Source organism: Lolium perenne, chromosome 4, assembly GCF_019359855.2.
Source record: "Lolium perenne isolate Kyuss_39 chromosome 4, Kyuss_2.0, whole genome shotgun sequence".
Taxonomy (NCBI): Eukaryota; Viridiplantae; Streptophyta; class Magnoliopsida; order Poales; family Poaceae; genus Lolium; species Lolium perenne.
The window spans coordinates 81,150,767-81,171,693 of NC_067247.2; the positions used below are offsets into that span (position 1 = coordinate 81,150,767).

General features: G+C 42.7%; 1 protein-coding gene across 1 annotated transcript; it reads right to left on the bottom strand.

Annotated features, from left to right (window-relative positions):
- Positions 1-508: 508 nt before the first annotated feature.
- Positions 509-2,818, bottom strand: LOC127293111 (F-box protein KIB4). The gene has a single exon (XM_051322667.1). The coding sequence runs from the start codon at positions 2,179-2,181 to the stop codon at positions 787-789; it is 1,395 nt and encodes a 464-aa protein (XP_051178627.1). The 5' UTR covers positions 2,182-2,818; the 3' UTR covers positions 509-786.
- Between the last annotated feature and the right edge of the window lie 18,109 nt (positions 2,819-20,927).

Consider the following 20,927-nt stretch of genomic DNA (forward strand, 5'->3'; position numbering starts at 1 on the left):
ATTCTTGGTATAACTGTTACCTCTAACCCAAAGCATTGCTACCCACACAATTATGAACGACAATGTCAATCAATGCAGCCTCTCCTGATGAAGCAAGGAGGCTTCCCTTACCTGCATTCTTTCCAATCATTAACAGTATATACCCCCTCTGTCCCACAATATAAGACGTTATTACAACCATTATAGGTTGTAATTGGTTGTAATAACATCTTAATTACGGGACAGAGGGAGTACTAACCAACAAATACCTGGAACTAAGCCTGGTCATGGTTTGGTCCAGAACAGTTTGACCTGGCGACCAAAACACCAACCACACGGGTCCAAACGGGTTTCATGATTCGTGGACAGGCTGGGTTAAAACGGGTTACCTGCATCTCTCGCAATCATCAACCATATACTAACTAGCAAATACCTGGAATTACCTGCATCCCTAGCATCAAGTTTCAATAGTTTCTGTTGTAAAGGCAAAATACACATACAGATGCACACGCAGATAGAAAAATGGGCAGAACATCAAAGACAGAGCAATCATATTTCTCAAATTTTCCATTGAAACAATAAACTGTGTGAAGTACACGATTATAACATGGGTAAACAAAGAAAAACTTAAACTATTTATTCAACTGCTAAAACCTAGTGTGTACAACTGGGGTCAAGCGACCATGATGCATGCATAGTCCAAGTGGCCGTTTGAGTAGTTTGTCCATGACTTTCTCCCGGAAGCCCAAATCCACAATTACCTAGCAAACCACCCTACTGTGAAGTATTGAACCCATCAACCATTTTTCAATCCACCTGTGAAGCCACGTTCATCTTTCTAAGATCCGGTGTAATCCAAATAGGAGCAGGGAAGTTAGAGAAGATCTGAGACACAACTTCTTCCTTGCTGTTATCATCCAAGTTGAGAATTCCCATATCACGATGATTATTCTTCAATCTCAATGTCCAAAACACATTATCATCAGTAAAGTAGACATGATTTGCCTTGAGAGACGGATATTCTTCAGCACTGAGACAGAGTGACTGATTATGCCCAAGAAACAACACATGGTCATGCAAGCAATCGATTTCCTTAAGTTTACTTCTTGTAATGTCAAACTCATATATTTTATATTTCGTGGTGTTCCAAAACACAGATGCCCCTGGTTCTGGTTCTAAATCATGATCCTCACAGAGTCTCCAAATCAGCAGCAGATCGCCCCATGGAGCTTGAACAACATACATGTACCCACAGTCATACACATTGCGCATTTGCAAAATCATCTCCACTGTGACAACAGGTCCACTACTAAAATCAAAAGCATGAAGTTCTCCAGTTGCAGTCACTGCATACAACATGCCATCCTTGTAAGTGCAGTCCTCATAGAGATCATGAGGTGGAAGCCAGGTCCACTTATTATCCCCTACTCTTGCAAAAGAAAGCTGCCGCTTTGGATTGTGGATGAGCACCACCATGTAGGTTCCTGTGGATGTATCAGGGAACACAAACGCCTTATAGTGGAGTTCATCCCGCAGCTTGTCAAGATCAAAAATTGATGGCGAGTTATAACCAGCACGCATTCCAGTGTGCCACGACAATTCATACTTATGTAGAAAGCCGTAATCATTGAAGATGGGCTTCACCTGCTCGATGGTGATCACTGAAGGTAGCGCAATCTGTTCACATGTGATCGGATTGACAAGATGCATCTCAGATCTTTCATCAACAGCAACCAGCCAGCCATGAGAGGACCCTATCAAACACCTAGTGCGGATAGGTGGATCCGGAAGAGTTAACCTATACGATCTCTTTTCACTGAGGCTGTAGAGGTAAGCAGAGCTATCACCAGCAGATTCAGAAGTATAGAGGAGGCACGGCGTCTGCGATAATTTATACAGCTCAAGGCTTTGAAGGCTGGTATATGCAGAGTGCCAAGAGGGGCAGATGGCGCCGGCACGTATGAGGTCAGGGATTTCAAGGGTGGCAAAGATATCCATCAAGATGTCCTGGGTCAGATCTGGCGATGTGCCCACGATAGTCTCGCTCTGTGGTGGATGAACATCTTTGCATAGTTTCTTCAGTGAATTGGGAGTGAAGCCTAGAAGCTTTGGCAAAACTCTGAAGACTAGGGAGCACAAATGTGTGCGCTGTATAGCTAGACTCCCTAAGCTCATTATCGAGGCAACGCTACATAACTCCATGGGATCAGGGTCTCTCTGCCAAGAGTTGGAACTTCGGCCAAACAGATAAATCTCTTCAGTAACAGAGGGAAGGCACGCTCCTGGCTTAGTCCCTAAGTTGCAACGACAAGATGCTTTGGACAGACCAGGCGAATTTCTTGAATAACTCCCTTAGTTGCAGAGATCAGATGCTTGGATAAACCTGGCGAATTTCTTCAATAACTCCCTTAGTTGCAGAGACCTGATGATTGGACAAACCTGGCGAATTTCTTCAGTAACTTGGATGGAGCACAAAGACGAAAGGCAGTATCCTGCCTACACTTATATAGATCACCAATCCTGGAAGCCTCCAATTAGAATAGGTGAAGGAAATCCGAGTCCACTAACGACACGGATATGAAGGGCCCGAAATTTTGATTACTTGCTCGAGAAATTTCTAGAGCCGCTTGGTTTCTTCTCCGAATTCCCCCTGCCAAGCTAGGGCTGAAGGGAGTGCACTAGCCAGCGGCAAGCGAAAAAGAGGGGATTAATCTGCTGTGGAAGGGGGGAGCAGCCGCTGACGGCAATGGTAACGGCGAGCTGCTGGGAGAAGCAACCTGGCTTCGTGCCGCCGGCGGCGGCAGTGGTGATGGGAGGAGACTGGAGCGATGGAGCGGTGGAGCGGCCTATTATGCTTTTTTGGTCCGAAAAAGGAAAAAAAAAACAAAATGCAATTTTGGTCCCACAAAAAATTTCCATTTTTTTGTGAGATTCTCAGCCTATTACGCTTTTTCCAATTTTCAGTCTGGAGGCCCACCAGACCATTCGCATCCGGTGTACCGCTGTTGTACTCTACGATACGACAATTTGTGGACATGTACGACTCAACATCTGGTGGTTAGCTGCACCGTGATGCCACACGGGGACGGATTGATTTGGGTGTCGTACTCTCCGGGTTTTTTTCGCGTTCCGGGTTTAGTTAAAATTAAAATTGTCAAATTTAACTTAAAAGTGGAAAAATATTAAAAACTATATAATACCAAAGACATATAATATGAAAATATAGTTCATAACGATTGTAATAGTATAGATTGTACATTGTAGATGTTCATACTTTTTATTAAATATTTACTCAAACTTTAGTTTTGCTTTGACTAAATCTAGAATGCATTCTATTCGGATCAACGAACAATCCTTGATATGGAGTAAATAGATCAAAGGTCACTGAACTTAAACTCTTTTTCGCCTTAGCCACCGTACATAGAGATACATGATTTACGTCACTGAATATGGCGAGTGTTTCGAACAAAGTCACTCATCGAGGTAATACATCGTTTTCTTTTTACATGTAATACATCGTATTTAGTGACATGGCAATTGGTGGACCCCATGTGTCAGGCATGAGCCCGATTTCAATTTGCGAATACCCTCAAAATCTTTGTTTTCTTCCCCATCGTTGTACTTCTTCGATTTCAATTTGCAAATAGCTTGTCCTTCCATAGACCCTCGAATTTTAAAACAGTGTAAACCCCCGTAGGGGTATCGTGGTATCATTTAATCTCAGACATCATATCACTAATTCCGAATAGGTATCGTTTAATCTTAGTTGTCCTTGTGTTTCACCCAGGAAAACGTTTCAGTCTTAGGGGTCTATGGAAGCCCAAGCATTTGCTTGCAAATAGACCATCGTTGTATTTTACCTATTGATATGGTTGAGCGATTGGTTTGTGGGACCAAAAATGCATTTTTTTTCCTTTTTTTGTTTCCCTTTATTTTGTGGACGAATGCAAGTTAGATTTAATTCTCAGACAACATTATTGTTGGTGACAAAAAATCCTTGTTCTTAAATTTCATATTGTGTTCTGCTCATGGAGCACAGTGACGAACCAACGGTTCTACTACCTGCCCTATGAGGAGTTTGTCTTGTAAGGGTATTTATGCCATCAATTTTATTTTTGTGTTTGGCGAATACAAGGTTAGAGAGGATTAATATTTTCGTCTAAGATCATCTACAAGTTTACTCCTCTCTCCCTCTTATGGTGTCGGTTCATGAACGCAAAAAAGGGAAAAGAAGAATTGAGGAACGAACTCGAAGTCGGAGTCCGGATGAGTGCTTCACGATAGTGGGTGCTTTGCAACGGTAGATCATTTTTCCGTTTTCTCTTGAGTATAGGACGCCACACTATTAAGAAGGGATCAAAGCTTTTATTTGGTACTTGGCTCAAATCATTTTATTTCAGTTTGCCACCTTTCCTCCACCATATCTTCGCCACCATATTTCGCCTCTAGTTCTTCCATTTCTTCTAACCAAAAGAAGCTTGAAGTTTATACTTTCGTCAAAGTAGAAAGAAGGGAATACGAAAAAAACAAATGAAAGAAAAACAACAAAACAACAATTTTGGCCGTTATAACTAGGTCCTAGGCCGGTCACACCACCCAGCTGCCTCCTCTGCTCCCTGCACGCACATCCAAAGAAACAGGCCAGTATGACCGGGCCATGGCCGGTCATACCGGCCAAGCCCATTGCCCGCATCGCTTGCTCCCTCCTATGCCGCTCATTTCCTTGGCCCAGGCGCTACCTTGCTCTGCCCACCCGCTCCGCATCTCTCGCATGACCAGTGCGCCGCTTCGCTCGCCCAGGCACGCGCCAACCAGCAACTTGGGCCGGTATGACTGGGCCCAAGGCCGGTCATACATGCCGAATCTGTTGCTCCCCATTATTCCTTTTGTCCCCATCTGCTTGGGCCGGTATGACCAGGCTCAGAGCCGGTCATAACGAACATTCTTTTTTCTGCATGATTTAGTCAAAACAGATAGTTTTTGTTTTTAAGGAAAGGCTTGATTTCGGAATCAATTACCTTGGCCATTATTTGAGATATGAATCAAGTTCTTGTTCCTCTCACTCTCTCTTAAATATTTCACCACAAATCCTTGATCTAGAGAGATTCAACTAATGTTTTTGAGAGAGGATCCAACCAAAATAAAGGTCCATTCCTCCTCTCTCATTCCACCAATCAAATTCGGGATTTGAGCCCTGTGTCAAGTTCAAGATTCGATCTTGTTACTTTTAGAGGTTGAGGACTCATAGGCGGTAGCAGTCGCTGGGAGCAATCGACCTGTGATTGCACGGAAAGTTTGTACATGATTGGAGGCCTCCCTAAGATCTCCACTAGTGGATCAAGCTTCTACTTCGTGGAAGAAGCTCACGGAGAAGACGGTGTGCCTTTGTGGCGTTGGGGGCCCTTCATGGTAACCCGCACCGCTCCAACGGTACTAGTTTCCCCTCAAAAAAGTGAACATTGGGATAAATCATCGTCTCCGTGTGCTTCGGTTATTTCTATCCATTTTACATTATCTTGATAGACTTCGTGGATTATCGCATCATATATGTTGTTCATCTAGTATTGCATTATACCACTTTATTTACGCAGAAGCCTAAAATTGCTAAAGAAGTGAGTAAAATTTTGTAGAACCTATTCACCCCCCCCCCGCGCGCGCGCTCTAGGTGACCCTCTCGATCCTTTCAATTGGTATTAGATCCAAGGACTCTTTTTAACGGCTTTACCGCCTTAAGAGTGAGATGGGTGATCTTGCGAAAGATTTGGTTGTGGACAAAAAGTACTCTGCTCAAGAATTCAAGGACATGCTCGCAACCCAAAAGGTGGAGAATGATCAAATGATGAATGAGCAGATGGCTCAATGCATGGAGAGTAAGCTTGCGGAAATGCTTGATAAGAGGTTGCCCGCTGGAGCTGTTGTGGTAACTTCTCCAACGAAGCCACCATTAGCAATGGATATTGAAATCCCTCTTGGAGGTACACCTAAGGGGGCCACAAAGGATGGTTCCTCCTCCTCTTTAAATGCAACTCGTACGCTTACCCTCCGTCCTATGTTCCTATGCCTCATATGAATCCTTTGGGGAATCCCCCCAAACTTGATGAAGTTAATTTTTCTTTTTGGAAGTCCTCTATGCATTCTAATGTTAATCATTTTGTTTGAAGGAAAAAATGGAAATTCAAAGACAGATATGAAGCCGCCACGCTGCTTGTGATGGTAAAGCACACGTCCGTTGGGAACCCCAAGAGGAAAGTATGATGCGTACAGCAGCAAGTTTTCCCTCAGTAAGAAACCAAGGTTATCGAACCAGTAGGAGATGAAGGCCAAGTGAAGGTTGTTGGTGAAGGAGTGTAGTGCGGCGCAACACCAGGGATTCCGGCGCCAACGTGGAACCTGCACAACACAATCAAAATACTTTGCCCCAACTTAACAGTGAGGTTATCAATCTCACCGGCTTGCTGTAAACAAAGGATTAAACGTATGGTGTGGAGAATGATGTTTGCTTGTAGAAAACAACAGAGAACAGAGATTGCAGTAGATTGTATTTCAGATGTAAAAGAATGGACCGGGGTCCACAGTTCACTAGTGGTGTCTCTCCAATAAGATAAATAGTATGTTGGGTGAACAAATTACAGTTGGGCAATTGACAAATAGAGATTCATACACATATCATGATGACTACTATGAGATTTACTTAGGGCATTACGACAAAGAACATAGACCGCTATCCAGCATGCATCTATGACTAAAAAGTCCACCTTCGGGTTAGCATCCGCACCCCTTCCAGTATTAAGTTGCAAACAACAGACAATTGCATTCAGTACTGTGCGTAATGTAATCAACACAAATATCCTTAGACAAAGCATCGATGTTTTATCCCTAGTGGCAACAGCACATCCATAACCTTAGAACTTTCTGTCACTGTCCCAGATTCAATGGAGGCATGAACCCACTATCGAGCATAAATACTCCCTCTTGGAGTTACAAGTATCAACTTGGCCAGAGCCTCTACTAGCAACGGAGAGCATGCAAGATCATAAACAACACATATATGATAGATCGATAATCAACTTGACATAGTATTCAATATTCATCGGATCCCAACAAACACAACATGTAGCATTACAAATAGACGATCTTGATCATGATAGGCAGCTCACAAGATCTAAACATGATAGCACAAGAGGAGAAGACAACCATCTAGCTACTTCTATGGACCCATAGTCCAAGGATGAACTACTCACGCATCAATCCGGAGGCGGGCATGGTGATGTAGAGCCCTCCGGTGATGATTCCCCTCTCCGGCAGGGTGCCGGAGGTGATCTCCTGAATCCCCCAAGATGGGATTGGCGGCGGTGGCGTCTCTGGAACTTTTCTCGTATCGTGGCTCTCGGTAATAGGGTTTTTGCGACGGAGAGAATATATAGGCGAAGGGGCAGAGTCGGGAGGCGCCCGAGGGGCTCACCCATAGGGCGGCGCGCCCAAGGGTGGGGCCGCGCCCCCCTAGGGTGTGGCCGCCTCGTCGCCCCTCTTCGTCTCCTCTTCGGACTTCTGGAAGGCTCCGTGCAAAATAAGACCGTGAGCTTTTGTTTTGTCCAATTCCGAGAATATTTCCTGTGTAGGATTTCTGAAACCGAAAACAGCAGAAAACAGGAACTGGCGTTTCGGCATCTTGTTAATAGGTTAGTGCCGGAAAATGCATAAAAATGATGTAAAGTGTATATAAAACATGTGAGTATTGTCATATAACTAGCATGGAACATAAGAAATTATAGATACGTTTGAGACGTATCAAGCATCCCCAAGGTTAGTTCCTACTCGCCCTCGAGTAGGTAAACGATAACAAGGATAATTTCTGAAGTGACATGCTACTATTATAATCTTGATCAATACTATTGTAAAGCATATGAAGTGAATGAAGTGATTCGAAGCAATGGTAAAGATAATGACTAAACAACTGAATCATATAGCAAAGACTTTTCATGAATAGTACTTTCAAGACAAGCATCAATAAGTCTTGCATAAGAGTTAACTCATAAAGCAATAGATTCTTAATAGAAGGTTTTGAAGCAACACAAAGGATGATTAAGTTTCAGCAATTGCTTTCAACTTGTAACATGTATATCTCATGGATAGTTGTCAACATAAAGCAATATAACAAGTGCAATAGGTAAACATGTAAGAATCAATGCACACAGTCGACACAAGTGTTTGCTTCTAAGATAGAAAGCAGTAGGTAAACTGACTCAACATAAAGTAAAAGAAAGGCCCTTCGCAGAGGGAAGCATGGATTACTCATGTGCTAGAGCTTTTTATTTTGAAAACATGGAAACAATTTTGTCAACGGTAGTAATAATTCATATGTGTTATGCATAAGACCTCCTATAAGTTGCAAGCCTCATGCATCGAATACCAATAGTGCTCGCACCTTGTCCTAATTAGCTCAGATTTCCATGGATTATCATTGCATTACATATGTTTCAACCAAGTGTCACAAAGGGGCACCTCTATGCCACCTGTACAAAGGTCCAAGGAGATAGATCGCATTTGATTTCTGAGTTTTGATAGATCTCAACTTGAGGACATCTATACCGGGACAACATAGAAAACAGATAATGGACTCCTCTTTTTAATGCTTAAGCATTCAACAACAGATAATATTCGCATAAGAGATTGAGTTTAATGTCCAAACTGAAACTTCCACCATGATACATGGCTTTGGTTGGCGGCCCAATGTTCTTCTCTAACAATATGCATACTCAAACCATTTAATCATGATAAATCACCCTTACTTCAGACAAGACGAACATGCATAGCAACTCACATGATATTCAACAAAGGTGTAAAAAGTTGATGGCGTCCCCAGAAACATGGTTACCGCTCAACAAGCAACTTATAAGAAATAAGATACATAAGCAACATATTCAATACCACAATAGTTTTTAAGCTATTTTCCCATGAGCTATGTATTGCAAAGACAAGGAATGAAATTTTTAAAGGTAGCACACAAGCAATTTACTTTGGAATGGCAGAGAAATACCACATAGTAGGTAGTTATGGTGGACACAAATGGCATGAGTTTTGGCTCAAGGTTTTTGGATGCACGAGAAGCATTTCCTCTCAGTACAAGGCTTTGGCTAGCAAGGTTGTTTGAAGCAACACAAGTATGAACCGGTACAGCAAAACTTACATAAGGACATATTGCAAGCATTATAAGACTCTACACTGTCTCCTTGTTGCTCAAACACTTTTACCAGAAAATATCTAGACCTTAGAGAGATCAATCATGCAATCCAAATTTCAACAAGCTCTACAGTAGTTCTCCACTAATAGGTTTAAAATACATGATGCAAGAGCTTAAACATGATCTATGAGAGCTCAAAACAATTGCCAAGTATCAAATTATTCAAGACATATACCATTTCCCACATGAAGTATTTTCTATTTCCAACCAAATAGCAATCAACGAAGCGGTTTTCAACTCCGCCATGAACATTAAAAGTAGAACTAAGAACACCAGTGTTCATATGAAAAAGCGGAGCGTGTCTTTCTCCAATACAAGGAATGATAGGATCCAATTTTATTCAAACAAAAACAAAAACAAAAACAAACAGACGCTCCAAGTAAAGCACATAAGATGTGACGGAATAAAAATATAGTTTCACTAGAGGTGACCTGATAAGTTGTCGATGAACAAGGGGATGGCTTGGGCATCCCCAAGCTTAGATGCTTGAGTCTTCTTGAAATATGCGGGGATGAACCACGGGGGCATCTCCAAGCTTAAACTTTTTACTCTTCTTGATCATATTATATCATCCTCCTCTCTTGACCCTTGAAAACTTCCTCCACACCAAACTCAAAACAAACTCATTAGAGGGTTAGTGCATAATCAAAAATTCACATGTTCAGAGAGGACACAATCATTCTTAACACTTCTGGACATTACCCAAAGCTACTGAAAGTTAATGGGACAAAGAAACCCACTCAACACAATAAAAGAGGCAATGCGAAATAAAAGGCAGAATCTGTCAAAACAGAACAGTCCGTAAAGACGAATTTTTTCGAGGCACTTAACAGGCTCAGATGAAAAAGCTGAAATCGAAAGAAAGTTGTGTACATATCTGAGGATCACGCATGAATTTTTTCAGCATTTTACGAGTTTCCTACAGAGAGATCTACTCAAATTCGTGACAGGTAAAAATCTGTTTCTGCGCAGGAATCCAAATCTAGTATCAACTTTACTATCAAAGACTTTACTTGGCACAACAACATGATAAGGAGAGGTTGCTACAGTAGTAACAATTTCTAAGACACAACAAAACAGTAGCAAAATAAATAAAAACAACATGGGTTATCTTCCAAGAAGTGCTTTTCTTTAACGCCTTTCAGCTAGGCGCAGAAAGTGCAAATCAAGTATTATCAAAAGAGGAAGCATCATTATTACCAGGGGCTTTGCGTCTACCCTTCTTACTATTATTATTACTCTTTGGTTTAGGAAATATATGACCGCATCTGGGTGTAGAGGTAAAATTTAGAGTGTCTTTCCCCACATCTATGGTTGCTCCCAAGAGTTTCAGCAGGGATCTTCCAAGTGTGATTTGTCATGTCCCTACACATTCAATAACGAGATAATCAGTGGATACCGTTCTTCCAAGAAGGGTTGTGAACACACCTTCAGCTATTCCCTTAGGAATTATAATAGAGTTATCAGTAAGAGTTATTCCTTCTCCACCTTCAGTAAGTCCCCAGAGTGTCAAAGATTCATAAATACTTTTAGGCATAAGGCAAAATTCAGACTTAATATCACAACGGGCATAAAAAATTTCACCACCAATAGCAACTTTAATAGTGGGGTCCCACATTGAAGGTTCAGAGTTTACTGGAACATAATCAAAATGCTCACGAATCCGACTATACCCTTCTTTTAAGCAAGATATATTTGTCTCAAGAGTGTTTAATCTATTATAAATACTAACAAGAGATGAATCAAAATTATTAGCTGAGCTAGATGATGCAACCAAATTTTTTATGGCATTAAAAGCTTGATCCCCATCGCAATGAAGGAAATCTCCTCCCACTACAGCATCCAAGGCATATCTATAACGAAGAATAAGCCCAAAATAAAAGTTACTAAGAAGCAGGCTTAGAGTCATTTTAGGTTTAGTTTTACCATAAGAATCAAAAATTCTAGACCAAGCTTCCTTAAAACTCTCCTCATCCCCTTGTTTAAAAGTAAAGATCAATTCCTCAGGTGACAGAGTAACAAGTACAGGACTAGACATGATAACAAATTAAATGCAAGTAACTAATTTTTGTGTGTTTTTGATATAAGAAAGCAAACAAAACAGAAAGTAAAGCAAGACAATAAACAAAGTAAAGAGATTGGATGTGAGAGACTCCCCTTGCAGCGTGTCTTGATCTCCCCGGCAACGGCGCCAGAAAAAGAGCTGCTTGTGACGGTAAAGCACATGTCCGTTGGGAACCCCAAGAGGAAGGTATGATGCGTACAGCAGCAAGTTTTCCCTCAGTAAGAAACCAAGGTTATCGAACCAGTAGGAGATGAAGGCCACGTGAAGGTTGTTGGTGAAGGAGTGTAGTGCGGAGCAACACCAGGGATTCCGGTGCCAACGTGGAACCTGCACAACAGAATCAAAATACTTTGCCCCAACTTAACAGTGAGGTTGTCAATCTCACCGGCTTGCTGTAAACAAAGGATTAAACGTATGGTGTGGAGAATGATGTTTGCTTGTAGAAAACAATAGAGAACAGAGATTGCAGTAGATTGTATTTCAGATGTAAAAGAATGGACCGGGGTCCACAGTTCACTAGTGGTGTCTCTCCAATAAGATAAATAGTATGTTGGGTGAACAAATTACAGTTGGGCAATTGACAAATAGAGATTCATACACATATCATGATGACTACTATGAGATTTACTTAGGGCATTACGACAAAGAACATAGACCGCTATCCAGCATGCATCTATGAGTAAAAAGTCCACCTTCGGGTTAGCATCCGCACCCCTTCCAGTATTAAGTTGCAAACAACAGACAATTGCATTCAGTACTGTGTGTAATGTAATCAACACAAATATCCTTAGACAAAGCATCGATGTTTTATCCCTAGTGGCAACAGCACATCCATAACCTTAGAACTTTCTGTCACTGTCCCAGATTCAATGGAGGCATGAACCCACTATCGAGCATAAATACTCCCTCTTGGAGTTACAAGTATCAACTTGGCCAGAGCCTCTACTAGCAACGGAGAGCATGCAAGATCATAAAAAACACATATATGATAGATCGATAATCAACTTGACATAGTATTCAATATTCATCGGATCCCAACAAACACAACATGTAGCATTACAAATAGACGATCTTGATCATGATAGGCAGCTCACAAGATCTAAACATGATAGCACAAGAGGAGAAGACAACCATCTAGCTACTTCTATGGACCCATAGTCCAAGGATGAACTACTCACGCATCAATCTGGAGGCGGGCATGGTGATGTAGAGCCCTCCGGTGATGATTCCCCTCTCCGGCAGGGTGCCGGAGGTGATCTCCTGAATCCCCCGAGATGGGATTGGCGGCGGTGGCGTCTCTGGAACTTTTCTCGTATCGTGGCTCTTGGTAATAGGGTTTTCGCGACGGAGAGAATATATAGGCGAAGGGGCAGAGTCGGGAGGCGCCCACCCCATAGGGCGGCGCGCCCCCCTAGGGTGTGTCCGCCTCGTCGCCCCTCTTCGTATCCTCTTCGGACTTCTGGAAGGCTCCATGCAAAATAAGACCGTGGGCTTTTGTTTCGTCCAATTCCGAGAATATTTCCTGTGTAGGATTTCTGAAACCAAAAACAGCAGAAAACCGGAACTGGCGCTTCAGCATCTTGTTAATAGGTTAGTGCCGGAAAATGCATAAAAATGATGTAAAGTGTATATAAAACATGTGAGTATTGTCATATAACTAGCATGGAACATAAGAAATTATAGATACGTTTGAGACGTATCACACACAAGACATGCAAATGTTTGTTGTCAATGATGGAGAATCTATTGCTAGTGCCTATGCAAGACTTATAGCTCTCAAGGAGAAGATCATTTGCCTTGGTTGTGATAGATTTCAAGATGGATTTGTTGTGAATGACGAGTTTATCAAGAGAAAGTTCATTCAAATCATTTCTCCCCAATATCAAGAATTGTCATTCAATGTCAACTTCTTGGATCCTTTGCGTCAAATGACATCGGATTAACTTGTGGGAAGCTTTGTTGCTCATCATCACATGGTTAACTTTTCCAATAAGACCAAGTTTTCGCAAGGGGCGACAGTGGACTACCATAAAGACCTTTGGAGAGCTGCAGTCCCGCTTAAAATAAAGATTTTCTCCTGATAGCTCATGCTAGACAAACTTCCCTCCAGTAGCCAGATTGCTATCCGCCATGGTCCCTCTGATGGATCTTGTGCCCTCTGCGGTGCTCATGAAGAGGTGTCACACATTTTATTTACATGTTCCCTCGCAAAATTCGTCTGGAGTGTGCTGCGCCAATTACTAGGGTGTAACTCGCGTTCGATGAACTTTGCACAGATCCACCATATCCTATCTAGCTTGGCAAGGGACGCGTAGATGGCTATGGTTGTTGTTTTTGGCTCAATCTTGGGCCTTATGGCACGTCCGTATTAAATTGGCGATAGAGAAAAAAAATCATTAATCATCCTTCTGTCGTTATCTTTAAAACAATAATTTTCTTGCAGCTGTGGAGAATAAACTCCTAGACTAGGAACCAAACTAAAATCTGCTGGATGATTAACAAGCTTCGGGAGATCTATGCGACATCAAGACGTGACATTTGAAGACCGTACGGATGTCATCTGGCGTTCATGTTGGAGCTGATGTATGCTGGGGAAGCTCTAGTTGTTGTTTTTGTGCTTTTGGTGTGGTGTACGGTTGTTGTTTGTTCCCTTGGCTAAGTTGTATGCCGCAGCAGTTGTAATCGTATTTGTGTTTGTGAACCTCTCCAGGCTTTATTAATTTAAAGTCAGGCATATAATGTCTTTATCTAAACAAAAAATTCTCCCAAAAAAAGATGGTTTACAACGATTAAAGGATAAATCGGCGCGGCAAGGTGCGCGGGATCTTTCTAGTCAAAGTTAATTACCCAGCGCTTTTAAGGCATTGCAATATTTAGTAGGAGTGTGCAGGGAAGGCCATGGCCCTAAAATCACGACGGCTAAAAATTGGGAACCAACTCGGTACGTCTAGGGCGTCTAGGGCGCATTTGATAGTCTGCATGGTATTCCTGCACCACTGCACCAGCGAGATAGGCCTCCCTGCGCGTTGCGAACATGCCATGGGCCATGAAACACAGGTCCTTTGGTATCCCGGGCGGCCTTTTCTGCGCCGGAGAAGGAAGCCAGGCCCCATCGTTTGGTTGTCCATTTCCAACCCAAGTTGCATGCAGGAAAAGAGGAGTCAACTGTTTGGTTGCTCAAATCACAGTTCCATATCCTTACCATAATTCAAATAGGGTGAGATTACCATGCCATAATATGTTACATACGATCAGACACCATTCAGAAGAACAAGATCCTGACGATCACCACGATGAGGAAGGCGATGATGTAATCTTTGACCCGACTGGGATGTACCGTCGGTGGTGGTCCTTGTAGAGCATGTACTTCCTCCGGCGATAGCTGTGCTAATGGCACTGCCTCAGCGATGGCCCGATCTTCCAGGAACTCCTCTTCCAGGAAGGTGAGGTACTCTTGTTGTGCCTCGCCCAATGTTTCATACCCTCGGTAGTTGTTGTTGGAGTAGCCATTGACCTAGTCTTGACAGACCCTCCATGAGCCGTAGATTCCTTGAACCCGTCCGCGGAACACCACATACCACTAGCACGGCATAAGAAGAACAAATAATCGATCACAACCATGAACCAATTCATAATAGAGCAATAGAACCACACAACTATTGACAGCAAATGATAAACTAACAGGGGCATGCATGATCATTCCAAAAGTGGATCACAATTCACAAGTTCATCTTACACTACTATGGTGTCATCCTACCACAACAACAAAAGTGGGTGTCATCCTAACACCGCAAGTTCACCATCACCTGAGGGGTTAGTATATACCACCTCATCATAGTTACAAAAGGGGGCCATCAAATGTTTTTCAACCCTAGCTACTGCCAAAATGTACATCATCATCAAGTTCATCACCTCCATGCATGCATCCCCTAAACCACCGCCTCAAGGGCACCACTACACCTTGCAGTGGTACTTGGCAAGGTAGTTCCTTAGCCAGACGATGTGGTGTGGCTCGATCTTGCCCATAATTAAAGATGCAACCCTGGGCCTTGTGGTCAACGAGGTGGCTCAGGGCGGCCATGAGATCATCCTCGGCGAAGCCAAGCATGTCCATGACCGCATTGTACATGTCAGGGTGCATGTTCGTGGGCTTGTTGTCCCTGATGGCATGTGCGACGTCCTTCACAGCAACAGTCATGTTGGTGAAGGCCACCAACTCATCATCGGCGAAGGCGCCTCTCTTCCTCTTACCGGTGGTCACCTTCTGAGGCGCGTCGCCAGCCTTCTCAGGTGGCCCATCGAGGTTGATCGTGTCGGACTCCTGAGTTTCAGCATCCTCACGTGAAGGATTTACTGCAGCCGAGCCCAGGGGCTCACTGGATCTCATGACGTATTTGCCGGTGGCGAGGCCGAAAAAGAAGATGGTAACACATTCAGGAACTCCCCGTCCTTTGGGTGATCCTACGACACGAAGGGACAATGATGTTAGTTCTTCTCGTGGCTGATCAAAAGAGTTAGTGAGGTGGACTAAACGTGCTCACTGCGACGTGCCCGCAGTAGTGCTCACCCTCAAGGATGATGCATTTGGTATCCTCGCACCACTGAGCCCCGCTTAGATCGCGGAGCCTGGTAATGGTGAGCCACCTCTGCCTCCACTTCCTCAGGTGGTTGTACACCTGAGTGGAGCACGCTGAGACACCACAGTGTTCAGACAGGCCCTTCGCCACAACAGTCAAATGGACTTCCTTGAATCCTCACTTCTCACTCCGATCTTGATCAAGCTACACATCTTCTCCAGGACGAAGTTGGACATGAATGGAAGCCATTTCATGGTGCCAGCCCCTTTATGCAAGGTCTTCAAGGCCCTGTTCGCTTCCATGCGGTTCTTGTTCTTCTTTGTGGTGGCCAACCTAACCGCGACCTCTGCCGCTACCTGAGCCAGCAGATCAACCACATGCCCATTGACGGACGATAGAGGGGTGTGATACGTCTCCAACGTATCGATAATTTCTTATGTTCCATGCCACATTATTGATGTTATCTACATGTTTTATGCACACTTTATGTCATATTCGTGCATTTTCTGGAACTAACCTATTAACAAGATGCCGAAGTGCCGATTCTTTGTCTGCTGTTTTTGGTTTCAGAAATCCTAGTAACGAAATATTCTCGGAATTGGACGAAATGAACGCCCAGGGTCCTATTTTGCCACGAAGCTTCCAGAAGACCGAAGAGGAGACGAAGTGGGGCCACGAGGCGCCCAAACCCTAGGGCGGCGCGGCCTAGGCCTTGGCCGCGCCGACCTGTGGTGTGGGGCCCTCGTGCCCCTTCCTGACCTGCCCTTCCGCCTACTTAAAGCCTCCGTCACGAAACCCCCAGTACCGAGAGCCACGATACAGAAAACCTTAGTGAGACGCCGCCGCCGCCAATCCCATCTCGGGGGATTCAGGAGATCGCCTCCGGCACCCTGCCGGAGAGGGGATTCATCTCCCGGAGGACTCTACGCCGCCATGGTCGCCTCCGGAGTGATGTGTGAGTAGTCTACCCCTGGACTATGGGTCCATAGCTGTAGCTAGATGGTTGTCTTCTCCCCATTGTGCTTCATTGTCGGATCTTGTGAGCTGCCTAACATGATCAAGATCATCTATCTGTAATTCTATATGTTGCGTTTGTTGGGATCTGATGAATAGAGAATACTTGTTATGTTGATTATCAAAGTTATGTCTATGTGTTGTTTATGATCTTGCATGCTCTCCGTTATTAGTAGATGCTCTGGCCAAGTTGATGCTAGTAACTCCAAGAGGGAGTATTTATGCTCGATAGTGGGTTCATGTCTCCGTGAATCTGGAGGGGTGACAAGAACCTCTAAGGTTATGGATGTGTTGTTGCCACTAGGGATAAAACATTGGTGCTATGTTCAAGGATGTAGTCACTGATTACATTACGCGCAATACTTAATGCAATTGTCTGTTGTTAGCAACTTAATACTGGAGGGGGTTCGGATGATAACCTGAAGGTGGACTTTTTAGGCATAGATGCATGCTGGATAGCGGTCTATGTACTTTGTCGCAATGCCCAATTAAATCTCACTATACTCATCATAATATGTATGTGCATGGTCATGCCCTCTTTATTTGTCAATTGCCCAACTGTAATTTGTTCACCCAACATGCTGTTTATCTTATGGGAGAGACACCTCTAGTGAACTGTGGACCCCGGTCCAATTCTCTTTACTGAAATACAATCTACTGCAATACTTGTTTTACTGTTTTCTGCAAACAATCATCTTCCACACAATACGGTTAATCCTTTGTTACAGCAAGCCGGTGAGATTGACAACCTCACTGTTTCGTTGGGGCAAAGTACTTAGTTTGTGTTGTGCAGGTTCCACGTTGGCGCCGGAATCTCTGGTGTTGCGCCGCACTACATCCCGCAGCCATCAACCTTCAACGTGCTTCTTGGCTCCTCCTGGTTCGATAAACCTTGGTTTCTTTCTGAGGGAAAACTTGCTGCTGTGCGCATCATACCTTCCTCTTGGGGTTCCCAACGAACGTGTGAGTTACACGCCATCAAGCTCTTTTTCTGGCGCCGTTGCCGGGGAGATCAAGACACGCTGCAAGGGGAGTCTCCACTTCCCAATCTCTTTACTTTGTTTTTGTCTTGCTTTATTTTATTTACTACTTTGTTTGCTGCACTAAATCAAAATACAAAAAAATTAGTTGTTAGTTTTACTTTATTTGCTATCTAGTTTGCTATATCAAAAACCCAAAAAAATTAGTTACTCGCATTTACTTTATTATCATGTCTAGTCCCGTAGTTGTTACTCTATCACCTGAGGAATCGATCTTCACTTTTAAACAAGGAGGTGAAGAGAATTTTAAAGAAGCATGGTCTAGAATTTTTGATGCTTATAGTAAAACTGAACCTAAAATGACCTTAATTTTGCTTCTTAGTAATTTTTATTTCGGGCTTATTCTTCGCTATAGATATGCCTTAGATGCTGTAGTGGGAGGAGATTTCCTTCATTGTGATGGGGATCAAGCTTTTAATGCCATAAGGAAATTGATTACATCATTTAGCTCCGATAATAATTTTGTTCCATCTCATGCTAGCATGCATAATAGATTAAACACTATTGAAACAAATATATCCTGTTTAAAAGAAGTGTATAACCGAATTCGCGAATACTATGATTATGTTCCATTAAGCTTCGAACCTTCAATGTGGGTGCCTACAGTTAAAGCTACTATTGGTGGTGAAACTTTTCCTGCTCGTTGTGATATTATGTCCGAGTTTTGCCTCATGCCTGAAATTTTTTATAAATCTTTGACACTTTGGGGACTTACTGAAGGGGGAGAAGAAATAACTCTCACGGATAACTCTGTTGTAATTCCTAAGGGTATAGCTGAAGGTGTTTTCACAACCTTTCTTGGAAGGACGGTATCCACTGATTATCTCGTTATTGAATGTGTAGGGACAGGACAAATCACGCTTGGAAGATCCCTGCTGAAACTCATGGGAGCAGTCATAGATGTTGGGAAAGGCACTCTAAATTTTACCTCTACACCCGGATGCGGTCATGTATTCCCTAGACCAAAGAGTAGGAATAAGAGTAAGAAAGGTAAGAGCAACACCCCTGGTAAGAATGCCGATGCATCATCTCTTGATAATACTTGATACACACTTTCTGCGCCTAGCTGAAAGGCGTTAAAGAAAAGCGCTTATGGGAGACAACCCATGGTTTTTACCTACAGTACTTTGTTTTTATTTTGTGTCTTGGAAGTTGTTTACTACTGTAACAACCTCTCCTTATCTTAGTTTAGTGTTTTGTTGTGCCAAGTAAAGTCGTTGATAGAAAAGTTCATACTAGATTTGGATTACTGCGCAGTTTCAGATTTCTTTGCTGTCACGAATCTGGGCTAAATTCTCTGTAGGTAACTCAGAAAATTATGCCAATTTACGTGAGTGATCCTCAGATATGTACGCAACTTTCATTCAATTTGAGCATTTTCATTTGAGCAAGTCTGGTGCCATTTTAAAATTCGTCAATACGAACTGTTCTGTTTTGACAGATTCTGCCTTTTATTTCGCATTGCCTCTTTTGCTATGTTGGATGAACTTCTTTGATCCATTAATGTCCAGTAGCTTTATGCAATGTCCAGAAGTGTTAAGAATGATTGTGTCACCTCTGAACATGTTAATTTTTATTGTGCACTAACCCTCTAATGAGTTGTTTCGAGTTTTGTGTGGAGGAAGTTTTCAAGGATCAAGAGAGGAGTATGATGCAACATGATCAAGGAGAGTGAAAGCTCTAAGCTTGGGGATGCCCCGGTGGTTCACCCCTGCATATATCAAGAAGACTCAAGCGTCTAAGCTTGGGGATGCCCAAGGCATCCCCTTCTTCATCGACAACATTATCAGGTTCCTCCCCTGAAACTATATTTTAATTCCGTCACATCTTATGTGCTTTGCTTGGAGCGTCGGTTTGTTTTTGTTTTTGTTTTGTTTGAATAAAATGGATCCTAGCATTCACTTTATGGGAGAGAGACACGCTCCGCTGTAGCATATGGACAAGTATGTCCTTAGGCTCTACTCATAGTATTCATGGCGAAGTTTCTTCTTCGTTAAATTGTTATATGGATGGAATTGGAAAATGATACATGTAGTAATTGCTATAAATGTCTTGGGTAATGTGATACTTGGCAATTGTTGTGCTCATGTTTAAGCTCTTGCATCATATACTTTGCACCCATTAATGAAGAAATACATAGAGCATGCTAAATTTGGTTTGCATATTTGGTCTCTCTAAGGTCTAGATAATTTCTAGTATTGAGTTTTGAACAACAAGGAAGACGATGTAGATTCTTATAATGTTTACAATGTGTCTTTTATGTGAGTTTTGCTGCACCGGTTCATCCTTGTGTTTGTTTCAAATAGCCTTGCTAGCCTAAACCTTGTATCGAGAGGGAATACTTCTCATGCATCCAAAATACTTGAGCCAACCACTATGCCATTTGTGTCCACCATACCTACCTACTACATGGTATTTCTCCGCCATTCCAAAGTAAATTGCTTGAGTGCTACCTTTAAAATTCCATCATTCACCTTTGCAACATATAGCTCATGGGACAAATAGCTTAAAAACTATTGTGGTATTGAATATGTACTTATGCACTTTATCTCTTATTAAGTTGCTTGTTGTGCGATAACCATGTTTCTGGGGACGCCATCAACTATTCTTTGTTGAATATCATGTGAGTTGCTATGCATGTTCGTCTTGTCTGAAGTAAGAGAGATCTACCACCTTATGGTTAAGCATGCATATTGTTAGAGAAGAACATTGGGCCGCTAACTAAAGCCATGATCCATGGTGGAAGTTTCAGTTTGGGACATATATCCTCAATCTCATATGAGAAAATTATTAATTGTTGTTACATGCTTATGCATAAAAGAGGAGTCCATTATCTGTTGTCTATGTTGTCCCGGTATGGATGTCTAAGTTGAGAATAATCAACAGCGAGAAATCCAATGCGAGCTTTCTCCTTAGACCTTTGTACAGGCGGCATAGAGGTACCCCATTGTGACACTTGGTTAAAACATGTGTATTGCGATGATCCGGTAGTCCAAGCTAATTAGGACAAG

What these genes read in the sequence shown, in the direction of transcription:
- LOC127293111 (XM_051322667.1), bottom strand. Translation starts at nt 2,181, where the DNA reads ATGGAGTTATGTAGCGTTGCCTCGATAATGAGCTTAGGGAGTCTAGCT.